We start from the raw sequence: 21,904 nt of genomic DNA on the forward strand, positions 1-21,904 counted from the left end.
TAGATAGATGACACTGTATGTAGAAGGATGGTACTGTAGATAGATGACACTGTATGTAGAAGAATGGTACTTTAGATAGATGATACTGTATGTAAAAGGATGGTACTGTAGATATAGAACACTGTATGTAGAAGTATGGCACTGTAGATAGATGACACTGTATGTAGAAGGACGGCGTTGTAGATAGATGACACTGTATGTAGTAGGATGGTACTGTAGATAGATGACACTGTATGTAGAAGGATGGTACTGTAGATAGATGACACTGTATATAGAAGGATTGCACTGTAGATAGATGACACTTTATGTAGAAGGATGGTGCTGTAGATAGATGACACTGTATGTAGAAGGATGGCGCTGTAGATAGATGACACTGTATGTAGAAGGATGACACTGTAGGTAGAAGGATGGCACTGTAGATACTGTAGATGACACTGTATGTAGAAGGATGGCACTGTAGATAGATGACACTATGTAGAAGGATGGTGTTGTAGATAGATGACACTATGTAGAAGATGGCACTGTAGATAGATGACACTGTATGTAGAAGGATGGCACTGTAGGTAGATGACACTGTACGTAGAAGGATGCCACTGTAGATAGATGACACTGTATGTAGAAGGATGGCACTGTAGATAGATGACACTATGTAGAAGGATGGCGTTGTAGATAGATGACACTGTATGTAGAAGGATGGTACTGTAGATAGATGACACTGTATGTAGAAGAATGGTACTTTAGATAGATGATACTGTATTTAAAAGGATGGTACTGTAGATAGTGACAATGCTAAATTCCTTTGTCGTATAAACAACCCTTAATGAAGTCTAAGAACACTGTACGCTGTTTACTTAAGAAGTACCGTAAGGGTACGCTAGTTGCGTAACGATCGCTCAGCCGAAGGCGAGACGCTCAAGCGTCACGTTCGCTCACGGCCCAGTGATCACAGGACAGCACGTTATTGGTGATGACTAGAGTAATGATTCGCTATGGCGTAGCGGACGCTCGAGACCACGAGGAGATCACCAGCGGCGCAGACGCTCACAACGCTATACCTTTATGTCTAAACCTTTTATCAATGAAATACACAGAATACCTTAATGTGAATACAGGGTGTAAGTGCAACCTTGTGTAACCTGACTAACTACAAAGCTGCTTGAGCGTCACCGACGCTCAAGTGAACACTTAAAACTATAGGAAATACACAGATACTGGTTTAGGGTCCAAAGCCTATTATCTGTATTATAACTATTATACTTGCAAAAAGAATCACAGTACAAATGATACACTACAATATAACAGAGACTTCCTAACCAAATGACTATACAAGAAATACAATACAATACTATGCTGATCTAATACAATACAATACTAGTCAATGGGAGATACGAGAGAAAAGAGAAGGGAGAGAGAGAGAGAGAGAAATGGAGAGAGATGAGAGAAATTGGCTCACAGTAAGACAATGATTACGGAGAGAAACTTACGCACAAAGGGTATGATCGCATGCGCCTCGATATCCAGCTCCCGATTATCAGCAAGAAAACCGTTGATGAGAGTGAAGTTGGATATGGTCGGCCTGCCTATTTATGCCCCACACACAATGCAATCTCATAGTCCCTACAATCCCATTGTCCATTGGACGAAGGAATTCGGCTTCGCACTATAACAAAAGGTCATAGGGTGATTCATACAGGTGGGCTGTGACGATTTCAAACAGCTCAGGTGGGTGGGAAACTAGGTTTCCCGCCGCATACCTGAGTAAGAGTAAATAATAGTAATGGACATAAACTTCTTATGTCCATAACTATTCGCACGAGCGATTAATACGCTCCAAACCAACACCGGAATATTGCTAATTAAATACTCTTCCGATGGGTACCAAACACTGCTGTATGTTTCCTGTTAGACCCTTCGCACAATACAAAGAGGGATTCCTCCATTCAGGGACATTCTATATTAACCAAACTTTCAGAATCTATCAAAGGGACCATGATCTACAAACTACATTAATTGTGGAAATATGTAACGATTGGGTCGCACGCTACGACTACATACTCCTTACCGTAAATACGCATACCGATGCGAGCGGGTGCACGCATCAGCGGGTATGCGCTATCACGGGAAAGCGCACGCATGCGCAGCGCGGACCAGCGTGAGGTGCAAATATGGCAGCGTGTATAGGGATATTTTTCTGACTTTGACAATAGAGAACACTGTATGTAGAAGTATTGCACTGTAGATAGATGACACTGTATGTAGAAGGACGGCGTTGTAGATAGATGACACTGTATGTAGTAGGATGGTACTGTAGATAGATGACACTGTATGTAGAAGGATGGTACTGTAGATAGATGACACTGTATATAGAAGGATGGCACTCTAGGTAGAAAGATGGCACTGTAGATACTGTAGATGACACTGTATGTAGAAGGATGGCACTGTAGATAGATGACACTGTATGTAGAAGGATGGCACTGTAGATAGATGACACTGTATGTAGAAGGATGGCGTTGTAGATAGATGACACTGTATGTAGTAGGATGACGCTGTAGTTAGATGACACTGTATGTAGAAGGATGGTACTGTAGATAGATGACACTGTATGTAGAAGGATGGTACTGAAGATAGATGACACTGTATGTAGAAGGATGGTGCTGCAGATAGATGACACTGTATGTAGAAGGATGGCACTGTAGGTAGATGACACTGTACGTAGAAGGATGGCGTTGTAGATAGATGACACTGTATGTAGAAGGATGGTACTGTAGATAGATGACACTGTATGTAGAAGGATGGCGTTGTAGATAGATGACACTGTATGTAGAAGGATGGTACTTTAGATAGATGATACTGTATGTAAAAGGATGGTACTGTAGATAGAGAACACTGTATGTAGAAGTATGGCACTGTAGATAGATGACACTGTATGTAGAAGGACGGCGTTGTAGATAGATGACACTGTATGTAGTAGGATGGTACTGTAGATAGATGACACTGTATGTAGAAGGATGGTACTGTAGATAGATGACACTGTATATAGAAGGATGGCACTGTAGATAGATGACACTTTATGTAGAAGGATGGCACTGTAGATACTGTAGATGACATTGTATGTAGAAGGATGGCACTGTAGATAGACACTATGTAGAAGGATGGTGTTGTAGATAGATGACACTATGTAGAAGGATGGCACTGTAGATAGATGACACTGTATGTAGAAGGATGGCACTGTAGGTAGATGACACTGTACGTAGAAGGAGGCCACTGTAGATAGATGACACTGTATGTAGAAGGATGGCACTGTAGATAGATGACACTGTATGTAGAAGGATGGCGTTGTAGATAGATGACAATGTATGTAGAAGGATGGTACTGTAGATAGATGACACTGTATGTAGAAGAATGGTACTTCAGATAGATGATACTGTATGTAAAAGGATGGTACTGTAGATAGAGAACACTGTATGTAGAAGTATTGCACTGTAGATAGATGACACTGTATGTAGAAGGACGGCGTTGTAGATAGATGACACTGTATGTAGTAGGATGGTACTGTAGATAGATGACACTGTATGTAGAAGGATGGTACTGTAGATAGATGACACTGTATTATTGAAGTGTGGAATCTTATATAATATATTCAGATTTGTATGATTTAGAGATTCCAAAAAATGAGTTTGAACCATGGAATAATAGCTCTATTTCAATAACACTTTATTCTAGGTATACAAAATACAAGATATGAAAAACACAATGATAATAAATCCTATAATTATTATTAACTGCAGTACATATTAAACAAACACAAACAATATTACAAACTTAAACAATTAACACACATACTGTACACTTGCAAGAATTATTGAGGGTTAAATGCATAGCTACCTTCTTCTGATGTCTTAGGATCCTTTCCTTGTCTCTTTCCCTCTGCACTAACTAAAGACTGCTCCAAACCCTGTCTTATATCTCAACTTTAACAATCCCAATTTACATATTCAAAGGTGTTGTAAAACATATCAGATAATTTGTTCAACAGTGACGAGCAGGGGGTGAATTCTGGAGTCATAGCGTCTGATATTTGTTTGTCTATCAAGGTTTTCCTTTGGTTATTTTGGAGTGTAAATACTGCTAGTGTTCATCAACATTTGAGACTTCGTTAATTCAATTGATCCTAGGAGTCATTGTCTCAAAGCAGAAGGCCGAATAACATACATTGCTCAGGATATGCAGATTCCTGATTGTAGTCTTAGGCACTTCCTTGCGCATGCCATTACCTGTGTGCCTTTGAAGTGACCTAAACCAAGTGGCTTGCTGATTTTATCTATCAGAATCAAATTATTCATTTGCTACAGACATATATCTGTATGCAGACATTGCATTACATTATTCCCTACTATGCCTATACACACAAAAGCATACACATATATACCATCTAACTAGATCGATACTTCCTATGCATGTTCACTATGGTTACATCGCCTATTTATAATGAATTATATTTTGATTCAGACAACATCCATTGCCCTAATATTATATTGAGTGCGGACAATTACCTATATGTCAACAGTCGCCCCCTTGTGGCCATGAGAAATTATTTTGATTGGCCACACATTAAACTAGCGTAATTGCTTCCAAATACATTTCAAAATTTCTTCAAAACATAACTTTTGTTGTAACCATAATATATACCATAAGTGTAATAATAATAACCATTATGATTTTAAAAATCTCAAAAAAATTCTTAGCTTACCTAACCTTATTCTACTTTTTAACTAAAGCAGACAAGACTGAGGTTTTTATTCAGTATTCATGAGGAAAACTAATTTCTACAGACATTTGGAATACCATAGCCCAATTGTAGACCTTTTTTTTTCGGTATCTGGATCAGTACGTTTGGACATTTTTGCTGTTCTTGGCTGTAGCAATTTACTGGGAGAGTAATGTCATCTGCGTGGTTTGCTTGCAATTGGAGACGCCTTGCGTTTGCATTATGGAGGCAGTTGAAGTAGAATTCTTCATAGCAGCTGCTCCTTTGCTTGCCATTTCGCTGTTTGAGGCAGAGGGCTTTGTACGTTGAGTGCTGTGTATTTTGCGTACTGTGATCTTGAGTTTGCAACTCAGTACTTGTGATGACCCTCGGTAATAGTAATAGTCTTTATACAGTCTTTAGCAGTTCTGTTTCCTTTGCGTTTATCCAATGCCGCAGTTGTGACCAGTGTCCATATTGCTTTGCACAAAACAGGTTGTGATTTTGAATAGAACAGGCATATGTGAACCAGTCTTTCTTTCTTTCTTTCTTTCTTTCTTTCTTTCTTTCTTTCTTTCTTTCTTTCTTTCTTTCTTTCTTTCTTTCTTTCTTTCCTTGTTAATAGTAGGTCTTAATTGTCTTCGGGCAATAGTACCACAAATGGCTGCGAGTAGTACACCTACTCTGTTTACTGTATTTCCTCACTGAATAAATGACCATGCAGTCTTAAATCTCCTTATTCTACCTTGTACCTATTTATACATCTCAATCTTACATAAACTTATACCAGTTTAACCCATATAAAGGCGTTTTCTATCCTACCTATATTTTGACTAATAATTATTTAAAATGCTTTTGATGTGTATATAGTAACATCCTATCAATACAATAAATGAATATAATTTTGCTTCAAACAGATATTAAATATCATTTAGGAATGGCTTTGACTAAATCTAATTCCATCCAGTATTAGATATTTAACTACTTTTGAAGCTTTTACGAAGGAAGCATAGGTAGTATCTACTGTGTAATATAAAAAAAACATAAAATATTTACAAGGTATATAATACAATGATATAATATATATATATATATATATATATATATATCAGACAAATGTTTACATATATATTTGATTAAGGTATATGAAGGGATGAGACAGTTCTGTATAATCACAGTGATGAGATGTGCTGTACACTGTTGTGGGGGTGTACATGTAGTTTGAAAGACAAGTAATGATTACTTGTGATGAAAGGGTTAATGAAAACCTTCCCCTTTCTTGTGAAACTGGAAAACTCCTTGAGGATTTGTCCATATATCAGTCTTTAGGGATGCTATGTAGATTTTGCTGGATAGCAGCGATGAAAGGGTTAATGAAGACCTTTTCCCTTGTAAATTGGAGTCTTTTTTGGAGTCTTGCACCATTCTGTATACAGGTTGCCAGGATTACTATGAATCAAACAAAAAGACATACAATGAATATCACAGATATTTATACAGTGATTTAACATACCGTGCTATGCATTCTGTCCTATCTGCTGCATGTTATCAGGTACAGAATTTACAAATGTGTCTTTAAAGATTGAAGAACAAACAAACAAACAATTGTTTCTGGCCTGTGCCAATCTTTCCTGTCACATTGTGTGTCAATGACAGCACAATTGTCGCTGCAGATATGATGCTGGTTTAATTTGGAAACTGTGGCTGTTTGAACATCAAAGCAAACAATGGCTACATTGGATCTAACAAGTAAAGGAATGATACTACCGTATTCACTTGTGACCATACTCCCTTGTGACGTAGCCTGGGCCCAGACTGTCTTCAACCATAGCGTTTGCTGCTTGGCATGGCTCCTTAGTCTGGAAGAATCTTGGAGCTTCTGAAAAAACCTACTTTTGTGGGGAGAGAAACTTGTTAGACTTTGCCAAATATGTATTGCAGGTCCCAGGGCTTTCTGTCTTTCCACACCTGTAATAAAATGGTTATGGCACCAGGGCATAAAAACATTTTCATCCTGGTGATCCTTTTTGTCATTGTTAATTGGTGTGTGGTTTGCAGAATGACACTCTGCATGTGGTCTCTCTGAGAGCATGCAAACATTTGCACCATCACTAGATGTCTCTGAGTGTTGTGTGGGGGTTACAAAAGTTTGGGAACCTTGTTTGTAAACATGCATTCCTGAATTAATTTCATGGATTTCCCCTTTAAACATGTTTCCAGGTAAATACATTTCAAGGTTTGCAACTCTGGTTGCCATGGGAGTTTTCACCATGGGGAACTTCTCCACCCCTGTGTGCACTGTACTGCTGCTATCAGTGTTTAAATCTGCTGACAATTCACCTTTGCCTAAGGGCATAACAAATTCTTCATTTACATTGGGAACTCTGAGAGTGTATTCAGCAGAATACTCATAATCTGAGTTACAATAATCTTCCCCTTTAGTAGAAACAGTATAGGGGACATCTCCTATTGCTGCTACCTCCTTTACATTAATGTGCTGTCTGATGATAGACACATCCGGCACATTGCTACTTTCTTCCTTTACCACAGAGGCTGTTCTGCTGGTGGTCTGTGTGACCATAGCAGACTCTGTGTGCTGCACATGGACAATGCTGTCCTGAGTCTCACCTACATCTACAATGTTCTCCCTTGTACTTTCTTTTATCTCCTCCTGAGAGGTCATGACAGTTTGCTTACAATCTGCCAGGCTTTTTGCTTCTGCCCCAAACTTTTTCTGTTTATTTTTCTGTTTAAGGGACTTAAATAATGAATGCATTTTTGCATTAATGGTCAGGCACGCCTTACGAAGACGTGAACCTGATCCTTCTTTACATTTCTGTTTGGCTTCTAAATCCGCAGTTCTGCGCATTTTTCCTAATGCTGCTGCAACTTTTTGCATATTTAACATTACAATGCTAAATTTATATATTCTTTGTTTTTAGTACTGAAGGTATCCTCTCCTTAAGATTGACCGGTGTCTTAAGGTTAAACTCTAATACCTGGTACATTTATACATTTATTTGGAAATACTAATTTCCACTGTGCACATTTTCTATTCTAGGCCTTTAAATTCTTTATTCTCATTTGTAACCTATTCCACTGTGATCTTGTACTTTGCCAGCAGGCTTATAGCCATTGGTGCTGCTTCCTAATAGATATTATGTTAGTTTAAAATAGATACCAAATTATTCCATGGTCCCATCTGGGGTGCCAATTATTGAAGTGTGGAATCTTATATAATATATTCAGATTTGTATGATTTAGAGATTCCAAAAAATGAGTTTGAACCATGGAATAATAGCTCTATTTCAATAACACTTTATTCTAGGTATACAAAATACAAGATATGAAAAACACAATGATAATAAATCCTATAATTATTATTAACTGCAGTACATATTAAACAAACACAAACAATATTACAAACTTAAACAATTAACACACATACTGTACACTTGCAAGAATTATTGAGGGTTAAATGCATAGCTACCTTCTTCTGATGTCTTAGGATCCTTTCCTTGTCTCTTTCCCTCTGCACTAACTAAAGACTGCTCCAAACCCTGTCTTATATCCCAACTTTAACAATCCCAATTTACATATTCAAAGGTGTTGTAAAACATATCAGATAATTTGTTCAACAGTGACGAGCAGGGGGTGAATTCTGGAGTCATAGCGTCTGATATTTGTTTGTCTATCAAGGTTTTCCTTTGGTTATTTTGGAGTGTAAATACTGCTAGTGTTCATCAACATTTGAGACTTCGTTAATTCAATTGATCCTAGGAGTCATTGTCTCAAAGCAGAAGGCCGAATAACATACATTGCTCAGGATATGCAGATTCCTGATTGTAGTCTTAGGCACTTCCTTGCGCATGCCATTACCTGTGTGCCTTTGAAGTGACCTAAACCAAGTGGCTTGCTGATTTTATCTATCAGAATCAAATTATTCATTTGCTACAGACATATATCTGTATGCAGACATTGCATTACATTATTCCCTACTATGCCTATACACACAAAAGCATACACATATATACCATCTAACTAGATCGATACTTCCTATGCATGTTCACTATGGTTACATCGCCTATTTATAATGAATTATATTTTGATTCAGACAACATCCATTGCCCTAATATTATATTGAGTGCGGACAATTACCTATAAGGCAACAGTATATAGAAGGATGGCACTGTAGGTAGAAGGATGGCACTGTAGATACTGTAGATGACACTGTATGTAGAAGGATGGCACTGTAGATAGATGACACTGTATGTAGAAGGATGGTGTTGTAGATAGATGACACTATGTAGAAGGATAGCACTGTAGATAGATGACACTGTATGTAGAAGGATGGCACTGTAGATAGATGACACTGTATGTAGAAGGATGGTACTGTAGATAGATGGCACTGTATGTAGAAGAACGGTACTGTAGATAGATGACACTTTATGTAGAAGGATGGCGCTGTAGATAGATGACACTGTATGTAGAAGGATGACACTGTAGGTAGAAGGATGGCACTGTAGATACTGTAGATGACACTGTATGTAGAAGGATGGCACTGTAGATAGATGACACTGTATGTAGAAGGATGGTGTTGTAGATAGATGACACTGTATGTAGAAGGATGGCACTGTAGATAGATGACATTGTATGTAGAAGGATGGCACTGTAGATAGATGACACTGTATGTAGAAGGATGGTACTGAAGATAGATGACACTGTATGTAGAAGGATGGTGCTGTAGATACTGTAGATGACACTGTAGTTAAAAGGATGGCACTGTAGATAACTGTATGTAGAAGGATGGTACTGTAGATAGATGACACTGTATGTAGAAGGATGGCACTGTAGGTAGATGACACTGTATGTAGAAGGATGGCACTGTAGATAGATGACACTGTATGTAGAAGGATGGCACTGTAGATAGATGACACTGTATGTAGAAGGATGGCACTGTAGATAGATGACACTGTATGTAGAAGGATGACGCTGTAGTTAGATGACACTGTATGTAGAAGGATGGCACTGTAGATAGATGACACTGTATGTAGAAGCATGGCACTGTAGATAGATGACACTGTATGTAGAAGGATGCCACTGTAGATAGATGACACTGTGTAGAAGGATAGTACTGAAGATAGATGACACTGTATGTAGAATGATGGCACTGTAGATAGATGACACTGTATGTAGAAGGATGGCACTGTAGATAGATGACACTGTATGTAGAAGGATGGCACTGTAGATAGGTGACACTGTATGTAGAAGGATGGCACTGTAGAGAGATGACACTGTATGTAGAAGGATGGCACTGTAGAGAGATGACACTGTATGTAGAAGGATGGCACTGTAGATAGATGACACTGTATGTAGAAGGATGGTACTGTAGATAGATGACACTGTATGTAGAAGGATGGTGCTGTAGATAGATGACACTGTATGTAGAAGGATGGTTCTGTAGATAGATGACACTGTGTGTAGAAGGATGGCACTGTAGAGAGATGACACTGTATGTAGAAGGATGGCACTGTAGATAGATGACACTGTATGTAGAAGAATGGTACTTTAGATAGATGACACCGTATGCAAAAGGATGGTACTGTAGATAGAGAACACTGTATGTAGAACGATGGTACTGTAGATAGATGACACTGTATATAGAAGTATGGCACTGTAGATAGAGGACACTGTATGTAGATGGACGGTACTGTAGATAGATGACACTTTATGTAGATGGATGGCGCTGTAGATAACACTGTATGTAGAAGGATGACACTGTAGATACTGTAGATAACACTGTATGTAGAAGGATGGTGCTGTAGATAGATGATACTCTATGTAGAAGGATGGCGCTGTAGATAGATGACACTGTATGTAGAAGGATGGCACTGTAGATAGATGACACGGTGTGTAGAAGGATGGTACTGTAGATAGATGACACGGTGTGTAGAAGGATGGTACTGTAGATAGATGACACTGTGTGTAGAAGGATGGTACTGAAGATAGATGACACTGTATGTAGAAGGATGGTGCTGTAGATAGATGACACTGTATGTAGAAGGATGGCACTATTGATTGTTGACACTGTATGTAGAAGGATGGCACTGTAGATAGATGACACTGTATGTAGAATGATGGCGCTGTAGATAGATGGCACTGTATGTAGAAGGATGGTACTGTAGATACAGAATACTGTATGTAGAAGGATGGCACTGTAGATAGATGACACTGTATGTAGAAGGATGGTGCTGTAGATACTGTAGATGACACTGTAGTTAGAAGGATGGCACTGTAGATAACTGTATGTAGAAGGATGGTACTGTAGATAGATGACACTGTATGTAGAAGGATGGCACTGTAGGTAGATGACACTGTATGTAGAAGGATGGCACTGTAGATAGATGACACTGTATGTAGAAGGACGGTACTGTAGATAGATGACACTGTATGTAGAAGGATGGCGCTGTAGATAGATGACACTGTATGTAGAAGGATGGCCCTGTAGATAGATGACACTGTATGTAGAAGGATGTCGCTGTAGTTAGATGACACTGTATGTAGAAGGATGGTGCTGTAGATAGATGGCACTGTATGTAGACGGATGACGCTGTAGTTAGATGACACTGTATGTAGAAGGATGGTGCTGTAGACAGATGACACTGTATGAAGAAGGATGGTTCTGTAGATAGATGACACTGTGTGTAGAAGGATGGCACTGTAGATGGATGACACTGTATGTAGAAGGATGGCACTGAAGATAGATGACACTGTGTGTAGAAGGATGGCACTGTAGATAGATGACACTGTATGTAGAAGGATGATACTGCATAACGATGCTGTAGAAAGATGGTACTGTATATATACAGCATTGTAAGATGGTACTATAGTTGGATGACACTGTATGTAGAAGTATGATACAGCAGAATGATGATACTATAGAAGGATGGCACTGTATGTACAATGATGGTACTGTAGATAAATTATACTGTATGTAGAAGGATGGTAGTGTAGATAGATAAATATATGCAGAAGGATGGTACTGTAGTTGTATGATACAGCATAATGATGATACTGTTGAAGTTTGGTACTGTATATGTTGACACTGCAAAATAATGAAACTGTATAAGGATGGTACTTTAGATTAATGACAAAAGTAGAAGTATAGTAATTTAAGAGGATGACATAAAGTTTGGTACTGTAGATGGATGACACCTTACAAGGACAGTACTGTAGGTTGATTTCCCTGTAGAAGGATGGCACTGTACATGGATGACACTGTAGACTTAAAGTACTGTAGATGGGTGGCACTGTAGAAGGATGGTACTGTAGATGGATGACACCTTATAAGGACAGTACTGTAGGTTATTTTCCTGTAGAAGGATGGCGCTGTAGATGGATGACACTGTACAGTGATGGTACTGTAGATGGATGTCACTGTAGAATGAAAATACTGTAGATGGATGACACAATAAAAGGATGGTGCTGTAGATGGTTGACACTGTAGATGAATGGTACTGTAAAAGGATGACACTGTGGGATGGCACTGTAGAAGGATGACACTATAGATGGATGACGCTATAGAAGGATGGCACTGTAAAAAGATAATGCTATAGAAGGATGGTACTCTAGAAGGCTGACACTAGAAGGATGGTACTATAGAAGGATGGCACTAGATGAATAACCGTATAGAAGGATGGCGATGTAGAAGGATAACACTATATGTATGAGACCTCTCAGTATCTCCTGCCTCTGTTTCAGCAGGTCAGGAAAGCAAAAATGTTACCGTGCATGCTGGGATGTGAAGTGCCACAGCAGCTGGATGGCCGTCTATTGCCCACACCTGCACTAGATAGATGAAAGTATAGAAGGATGGTACTATAGAGAGATGACAGTATAGAAGTATAGTACTGTTGAAGAATGACACTAGATGGATGACAGTATAGAAGGATGGTACTGTAGAAGGATGACAGTATAGAAAGATGGTACTGTAGAAGGATGACACTAGATGGAGTGTAGAAGGATGTTACTAGATGGATGACAGTATAGAAAGATGATACTATAGAAGAATGACACTAGATGTATGACAGTGTAGAAGGATGGTACTGTAGAAGAATGACACTAGATGGATGACAGTATAGAAGGATGGTACTGTAGAAGGATGACACTAGATGTATGACAGTATAGAAGGATGGTACTGTAGAAGGATGACACTAGATGGATGACAGTATAGAAGGATGGTACTGTAGAAGGATGACACTAGATGGACGACAGTATAGAAGGATGGTACTGTAGAAGGATGTCACTAGATGGATGACAGTATAGAAGGATGGTACTGTAGATGGATGACAGTATAGAAGGATGGTACTGTAGAAGGATGACACTAGATGGATGACAGTATAGAGGGATGCTGCTGTAGAAGGATGACACTAGATTGATGACAGTATAGAAGGATGGTACTGTAGAAGGATGACACTAGATGTATGACAGTATAGAAGGATGGTACTGTAGAAGGATGACACTAGATGGATGACAGTATAGAAGGATAATGCTGTAAAAGAATGACACTAGATGAATGACAGTATAGAAGGATGGTACTGTAGAAAGGTGACACTAGATGGATGACAGCATAGAAGGATGGTACTATAGAAGAATGACACTAGATGAATGACAGTATAGAAGGATGGTACTGTAGAAGGATGATGCAAGATTGATGTTTGTATAGAAGGATGGTACTGCAGAAGGATGACACTAGATGGATGACATTACAGAAGGATGGTACTGTAAAAGGATGACACTAGATGGATGATATTATAGAAGGACAACACTAGATGGATGACAGTAAAGAAGGATGGTACTGTAGAAGGATGACACTAGATGACAGTATAGAGGGATGGTGCTGTAGAAGGATGACACTAGATGGATGACAGTATAGAAGGATGGTACTGTAGAAGGATGACACTAGATGTATGACAGTATAGAAGGATGGTACTGTAGAAGGATGACACTAGATGGATGACCGTATAGAAGGATGGTGCTGTAGAAGGATGACACTAGATGGATGACAGTATAGAAGGATGGTACTGTAGAAGGATGACACTAGATGGATTACAGTATAGAAGGATGATACTGTAGAAGGATGCCACTAGATGGATGGCAGTATAGAAGGATGGTACTGTAGAAGGATGACACTAGATGGATGACAGTATAGAAGGATGGCACTGTAGAAGGATGTCACTAGATGGATGACAGTATAGAGGGATGGTACTGTAGAAGGATGACACTAGATGGATGACAGTAAAGAAGGATGGTACTGTAGAAGGATGACACTAGATTGATGACAGTATAGAAGGATGGTGCTGTAGAAGGATGATACTAGATGGATGACAGTATAGAAGGATGGTGCTGTAGAAGGATGACACTAGATGGATGACAGTATAGAGGGATGGTGCTGTAGAAGGATGACACTAGATGGATGACAGTATAGAAGGATGGTACTGTAGAAGGATGAAACTAGATGTATGACAGTATAGAAGGATGGTGCTGTAGAAGGATGACACTAGATGGATGACAGTATAGAAGGATGGTGCTGTAGAAGGATGACACTAGATGGATGACTGTATAGAAGGATGGTGCTGTAGAAGGATGACACTAGATGGATCACAGTATAGAAGGATGGTGCTGCAGAAGGATGACACTAGATTGATGACAGTATAGAGGGATGGTACTGTAGAACGATGACACTAGATTGATGACAGTATTATGGGATGGTACTGTAGAAGGATGACACTAGATTGATGACAGTATAGAAGGATGCTGCTGTAGAAGGATGACACTAGATGGATGACAGTATAGAAGGATGGTACTGTAGAAGGATGACACTAGATGGATGACCGTATAGAAGGATGGTGCTGTAGAAGGATGACACTAGATGGATGACAGTATAGAAGGATGGTGCTGCAGAAAGATTACACTAGATTGGTGACAGTATAAAAGAATGGTACTGTAGAAGGATGACACTAGATGTATGACAGTATAGAAGGATGCTGCTGTAGAAGGATGACACTAGATGTTTGACAGTATAGAAGGATAGTACTGTAGAAGGATGACACTAGATGGATGACAGTTTAGAAGGATGGTACTGTAGAAGGATGACACTAGATGGATGACAGTATAGAAGGATGGTACTGTAGAAGGATGACACTAGATGGATGACAGTATAGAAGGATGGTACTGTAGAAGGATGTCACTAGATGGATGACTGTATAGAAGGATGGTACTGTAGAAGGATGTCACTAGATGGATGACAGTATAGAAGAATTGTACTGTAGAAGGATGTCACTAGATGGATGACAGTATAGAAGGATGGTACTGTAGAAGGATGTCACTAGATGGATGACAGTATAGAAGGATGGTACTGTAGAAGGATGACACTAGATGGATGACAGTATAGAAGGATGCTGCTGTAGAAGGATGACACTAGATGTTTGACTGTATAGAAGGATGGTACTGTAGAAGGATGTCACTAGATGGATGACAGTATAGAAGAATGGTACTGTAGAAGGATGTCACTAGATGGATGACAGTATAGAAGGATGGTACTGTAGAAGGATGACACTAGATTGATGACAGTATAGAAGGATGGTGCTGTAGAAGGATGACACCAGATTGATGACAGTATAGAAGGATGGTACTGTAGAAGGATGTCACTAGATGGATGACAGTATAGAAGGATGGTACTGTAGAAGGATGTCACTAGATGGATGACTGTATAGAAGGATGGTACTGTAGAAGGATGACAGTATAGAAGGATGGTACTGTAGAAGGATGACACAAAATGTGCAGACAGATTTAGAGTTGGGAGGGGTGCCCTATCAGAACGCTAACTCACAGTGCATATATAAAGCTAACCATTATTTGTGGATTACATACAAATAGATCTTTTTTTTCCATGTAAATAATTGTCTTTTTCAACCCTTGCAGCACATGGTATATGCGTATGTAAACGTTCTGTGACCAGAAACCATTTCAATAAGTAAAGCACACATGTATCATTCAGATAATTGTACAAATAAAGGGATTTATAGTGAGTTAGTTACATAGTTGTGTTCAAGGGGAGAGAGCTGGAAGAGCCAGCGGAAACCATAAATACATTGTACAGTATATATTTATATACTGATTCCCTCATTACGTTGGTTTTGTGTCGGATTCCGCTGTATTCCAGCTGCGTTGTACTCGGTGACCTATCTCCAGTGCAGCTGCCCTCCTATCATTTATACAGCTGCAATGTGTGTTTTACAGGATTTATTACCAGTTATATTTAAACTTCAACAAAAATATTGCTGTAAAAGTATACATCATATCCCGGAGTCTGAGCGCCGCTTTCTGTGCAGCGTTTGGGAATTGTCTGGGGCGAGAGCAGAAATTTCCATGTAAAGGTGCATCGAGGATGGGCTTTAAGATGTGGAGCTTCACAGACACTTGGAGGGCCTGTACGTCATTCTAATATATCATGTACAGTAATGTGTTCCCCCATGTGTACTCATTGTTATTGCTGGGGCAGATACAAAGCTTGTGGTCTCAGTCCAAGCCTGCAGCTGTGCTAGAATGAATGTTTGAGGTGTTCTGGAGCGTATCCGGACTCCAGGTCGACACCAATTAGGTTGACACCATTTGGTCGACACACTCTAGGTCGACACCAGTAATATGTCGACGCGGGCAATATGTCTACATGAACAAGGTAATGAGTTTTTCACATATGTTTTTACATTTTTGGACTTTTTCATACTTTACAATCCACGTGGACTACGATTGGGAACGGTAGCCTGTGCCGAGCGCAGCGGCAGCGATTTGAGGCACCTTGCCCGAATCATGGCGAGCGAACACGGTGCACTAATTGGGGTTCCCGGTCACATTACGAAGAAGAAACGACACCAGAAAAACATAAAAATCTCATGTCGACCTTTTTCCATGTTGACCATGTTCATGTCGACCTATTGTCCGCTTCAAACTAAGGTGTGTCGACCAACTGATGTCGACCTAAGGTGTGATGACCTGATTGGTCTCGACCTGGAGTCCCGTACCCTTCTGGAGATGTCTTGATAGATACTGATTTCCTGGTCTGTTCAGTAATACAGATGTGTCCATATAGGCCTAGCCTCAATATGCCATGCCGCATGATTGAGCTGCGTCGAGAGGTGTGGCACTGCGTTTTATCCGCACCGCAGACGCAGTGAAACACAGCTCAATCTGTACCAGGAGAAGCAGTTAGCATCCCGACAAACGGGATCCCGGTGGGCGATATACCGATGCCGGAATCCCAAAGTAGGAGGCAATGCCGGCGTCGAGATACCGACGCCGCACGGGATGCCGGCATTACATTACCGACAGCTGACATCCCGAAGGTCCGGACAGCGTGGGGGGAAGGTGGGGGGTTAGGTTTAGACAGAAGAAGGGGGGTAGGGTTAGGCACGAAGTGGGGAGAATTAGGCCTAGGCACCCACAAGGGAGATTTAGGGGGCAGAGGAGGGTTAGGGAGCTTACTGGGGGGCTGTCGGGATTGTGATGGACAGGACGCCGCTGTCGGTAGTCTAACTGCCGGCATCCCATCCATCGGCAAATCCTACTGATCCCTGTGCCAGAGACGCGGGCTATGATAAAACAGGAATTAGTATTAAATAAGTCTCAGATGCAGCAGAGCTTGGCGTGAGGAACCGCTGCGGCCGAAACATTGTAGCACATCATATACAATCAGACTCAGACACGCACAGCTATTCAAGTGGTGTACATCAAATTAATCAGTGTAGTCTTGTGAAGTGTTTTTTCACATTCAGTTAATTTAATACGATGCACCTTTCTTGTGTCTTTTGCTGCAGTCACGTCTGTAACTTTATACTAATGCCACTACATAGCCCTTCCCTGGTGTACGTCTGAATGTGCAAGGACTGAGACGCCCTGAGAGGCATGGCACCCTGTATGAGCAACTGTGTACACAACCGCGTTCAGCACCACCCTTGCTTCACTGCCATAAGTTCAACATCTCCGTGCGTCTTTTTACCCACTTACATGTCTGATAACCTGGGTCTAAATTTGTGTCTGAGCAACACCAGGACACATGTGCGGTGCGGCCCGGGGGAACATGTGCTGTGCTGCCCAAGACACATGCGCTGTAGTACCCAGAAAACATGCGCGGTGCAGCTCAGGGCACATGCGCGGTGCAGCTTGGGGCACATGCGCGGTGCGCCCGGGACACATGCGCTGTGCAACCCAGAACACATGCACGGGGCGGCCCGGGGGAACATGTGCTGTGCTGCCCAAGACACATGCGCTGCAGTACCCAGGACACATGCGCGGTGCAGCCTGGGGCACATGCGCGGTGCGACCCAGAACACTTGTGCTGTACGACCAAGAAAACATGTGTGGTGCAGCTTGGGGCACATGCGCTGTGCAACCCAGAACACATGCGCGGTGCGGCCCAGGACACATGCGCAGAGTAGAAACATCGCTCCTCTGCGTTCGACATCACAGCTGCATCTGACACAGTATCAGGCCCATAGTGTGTACGTTCCTTAGCAGTTACCTTAAAAAGATATCACCAAAGTGTTTTCTTTGAGAGATACTGCATTTTGCCCCATTTGTCAGATAAGCTGACGACTGATACGTGTCATCATATTGTCTTCATATTGCAGCAGCTGGGGTAGAATAGTTTAAACTTTTTATCAAATCATTTTCATGTTGAGCACGTTGGTAATTTCAGTCCGAGTGAAAGCGTTTTAGTCGCCTCCAGTGCTACACTTCCCATGATCTGCATGTGCGTCGTGCCCTAAGCACTTCCCATGATCTGCATGTGCGTCGTGCCCTAAGCACTTCCCATGATCTGCATGTGCGTCGTGCCCTAAGCACTTCCCATGATCTGCATGGACGCACTTCCCATGATCTGCATGGACACACTTCCCATGATCTGCATGTGCGTCGTGCCCTAAGCACTTCCCATGAACTGTATGTGCGTTGTGCCCTAAGCACTTCTCATGATCTGCATGTGGGCCGTGCCCTAAGCACTTCCCATGATCTGCATGTGGGCCGTGCCCTAAGCACTTCCCATGATCTGCATGTGCGTCGTGCCCTAAGCACTTCCCATGATCTGCATGTGCGTCGTGCCCTAAGCACTTCCCATGATCTGAGTGTGCGCCGTGCCCTAAGCACTTCCCATGAACTGTATGTGCGTTGTGCCCTAAGCACTTCTCATGATCTGCATGTGGGCCGTGCCCTAAGCACTTCCCATGATCTGCATGTGGGCCGTGCCCTAAGCACTTCCCATGATCTGCATGTGGGCCGTGCCCTAAGCACTTCCCATGATCTGCATGTGCGTCGTGCCCTAAGCACTTCCCATGATCTGCATGTGCGTCGTGCCCTAAGCACTTCCCATGAACTGCATGTGCGTCGTGCCCAAAGCACAGTCAGCCTTCTTATTAAGCTCTGGGCACTGCCCACTAGTCTCTTTGCACAGACGGTGGCATTTGTGGATGAGGAGAACTTTGTACTGACTGATGGATGAAGTGAATGCGTTCCTTGTACAGTCCTGAATGTACCGGTGCGAGTAGTTACGCAGGTGCAGTTATCGAAATGAAATACAGGTGACACTGCTTTAGAGGAGCAGATTTCTAGTAGCACTTTGCCCAGAGTTGGGGTCGATTCATTTAGCCATGGATGCCGCTGGAATGGGTCTTAGTGACTTTTGGGCCTATGGAGGTGAGTCTGACTCCTATAACAGGTGGATAAATGCACATGGCAAATGTTACTTATTCCAGAACTGCATTTGCCTTTTTCAGATGAGTTGCATACAGGCGCTACATGTAATGCCAGCACCAGTATTCTGGGCACCTGCGCATTGTATTTTTGTCGCATTAGTGTCGGGACGCTTGGCACGGTGAAGTCGCAGAGTTGGTGGTGCGACATGAGGATAGGCGTACTATATGAGGACACATCTGTACTGTGCTCATTTTGTCTGCGCTCACAGCTTACAGATTACTACCTGTGAGCGCAGAGGAGCCCTGCACCTTGCTGTTGTGTCCAGGTCATCTCCGCACACAGCTGCACATCCTGGTATCCTGCATTGCGGCCTTTTGAGGCATGTGGCACTTTGTTCCTCATGGTGAATTGATCGCTGAATGTTGGTTCAGCCTGAAGACTGCTGCCTTCACTTTAATCAGTGTGCAATGTTAACGTGTCCAAAGTGATCTGCTTGTGATTGTCACGTTCTGTCTTATCGGACAGTCACACAGTGTAACTGACGGAGATCTGTGTCTTTACAGTGTACTTACCGGCTACAATGGGACCATATTTGCCTATGGACAGACGGGCAGTGGCAAAACGTTTACCATTACCGGAGGAGCCGAGCGTTACAGTGACCGAGGGATCATCCCCAGGATACTGTCCTTCATATTTGAGCAGTTTCAGAAGGTATTTTATCTTGATCTTATATAAACGGCATCTGCCAGTGGTGAGCTGTACATTCAGGGAGCTGTAGTTAAGGGTCTGCAGGTGAGACGTAGGGGTCACTGTGCGCCCCTGCATTATATTTGTGGGAATTAGACAATATGCAATACGGATGCATCATTTGTATACTTAACTTATACTGACTCCTTCCTGCCTTCTTCCAGGACAGCAGTAAAGTCTACACCATCCACATCTCCTACCTAGAAATATACAATGAGTGTGGCTACGATCTGCTCGATCCGAGACATGAAGCCTCCAAGCTGGAAGATCTCCCGTAAGTTCTATAACGGTAGTATACCTAAACATGTCATTGCTCATACATCAAGCATTAAAGCAATTGTTTCCTACTTCCCCATTCCGAAAAGCTAAAGTTACATCCCACAGTATTACACACAGGACAATAAGCTCAAATGGTAAAGCATAGCATCTCAGTTTTTCTGGCTGACACATCAGCAATACTCAGATCCTTACATTAGATTTTATGGACACATCATTCCTCTAATACCCATATTTGCACATCTACACAGGCATTTTTGATGATAATATAAAGAAATGTAGGCACACATAGACATATAGAATATGTAGTGCATACTGTATGAATGTAGACATATACACAGTGTGACAGGGCAGACGTGTTCCACCACCCTGTTAGTTACCCGTGTTTTTGGGTTTGTCAGCTTGCAATCTGTTCTTACTGATGACCCCCACTGCAGCCTCCTGTCCTTCATCTAATGCTGCCAATTTTGGGAGGATGTAGCTGCCAAAGCTTCTTCATTGGCACCTGGAATAATTATGGCTTGTGTCATTACACTTACATTGGTGACTGGGGTGTTCATCTACAGTCCAGGGGCAGCAAGAGCCGTCCAGAGAGCTCAACCATCTGTTCTCACACCGCGGGGTCTGGCTAGGAAGATTCAGTCTTCACATTTTGTACTCCTACTAACTTCTGTGACTTTGCGCCCAAGATATGGTGCTAATTGCAAGCCAAGTGTGGCTACAGAAAGTTGGACACAAGGTCATGGGTTAGCAGTCCTCTTGCTGTCGCAGCTCAGATGGCTTTAATAGGGCGCTTTACCTCCTGGCAACCAATACTGCCAGCCGCTTTTCTCAGCCTTGCTCGTGTTCCTGCGAATTCCGCCAAGAGCCATCCGCTGGACCAGGGTGAGGGTTCTTTCTAGAAAAACAATATATAGAAGGACGAATGCCAAGCTGCAGCTAGAGCTCAAGTTACTGTTTCATTTCTGTTATTGGGGGTTCTTTCATTCGCAGTACACTTGCACCTGAACATTTTAATACATTGTGTAGTACACTGGGCACAGACTCACTGCGACGGCATCATCATTGAACACTTTAAACCTTTTCCTGCATAAGGTATGGAAGGGCAATGAGGGGAACCTAGCCATGCATACGGTACGTCAGCCTCAATAGTTCTTTACATGGGAATGCCCCCTGGGTATGCTGAGGATGAGCTCTGTAACGGATTCAGAAGGACGAGAGCTGCATTATTATGACATTTGTCTCCTGTATAACATTTATAATAGCATACCTCCCAACATGACCCTCTCCAGGAGGGACAAAATGCTCTGCTCCTGGATTTTTACTCTTATTTTAAGATTGCCGACACCTGTTTCGAACAGGTAATGGATAAGAAAGGCGTTTCAG

The 21,904-nt window shown here is 41.7% G+C and overlaps 1 protein-coding gene across 4 annotated transcripts in view; it reads left to right on the forward strand.

Annotated features, from left to right (window-relative positions):
• Window positions 1-21,904, forward strand: part of KIF6 (kinesin family member 6) — an 873,149-nt gene that overhangs the window by 103,797 nt on the left and 747,448 nt on the right. For all 4 annotated transcript variants that reach the window (XM_063918838.1, XM_063918839.1, XM_063918840.1 and 1 more), the window contains exons 4-5: window positions 20,059-20,206; window positions 20,407-20,516. In XM_063918838.1, the coding sequence (XP_063774908.1) occupies window positions 20,059-20,206; window positions 20,407-20,516 (258 nt within the window). The remainder of the gene's footprint in view (window positions 1-20,058; window positions 20,207-20,406; window positions 20,517-21,904) is intronic.

This window comes from Pseudophryne corroboree, chromosome 4 (genome assembly GCF_028390025.1).
Source record: "Pseudophryne corroboree isolate aPseCor3 chromosome 4, aPseCor3.hap2, whole genome shotgun sequence".
Lineage (NCBI taxonomy): Eukaryota > Metazoa > Chordata > Amphibia > Anura > Myobatrachidae > Pseudophryne > Pseudophryne corroboree.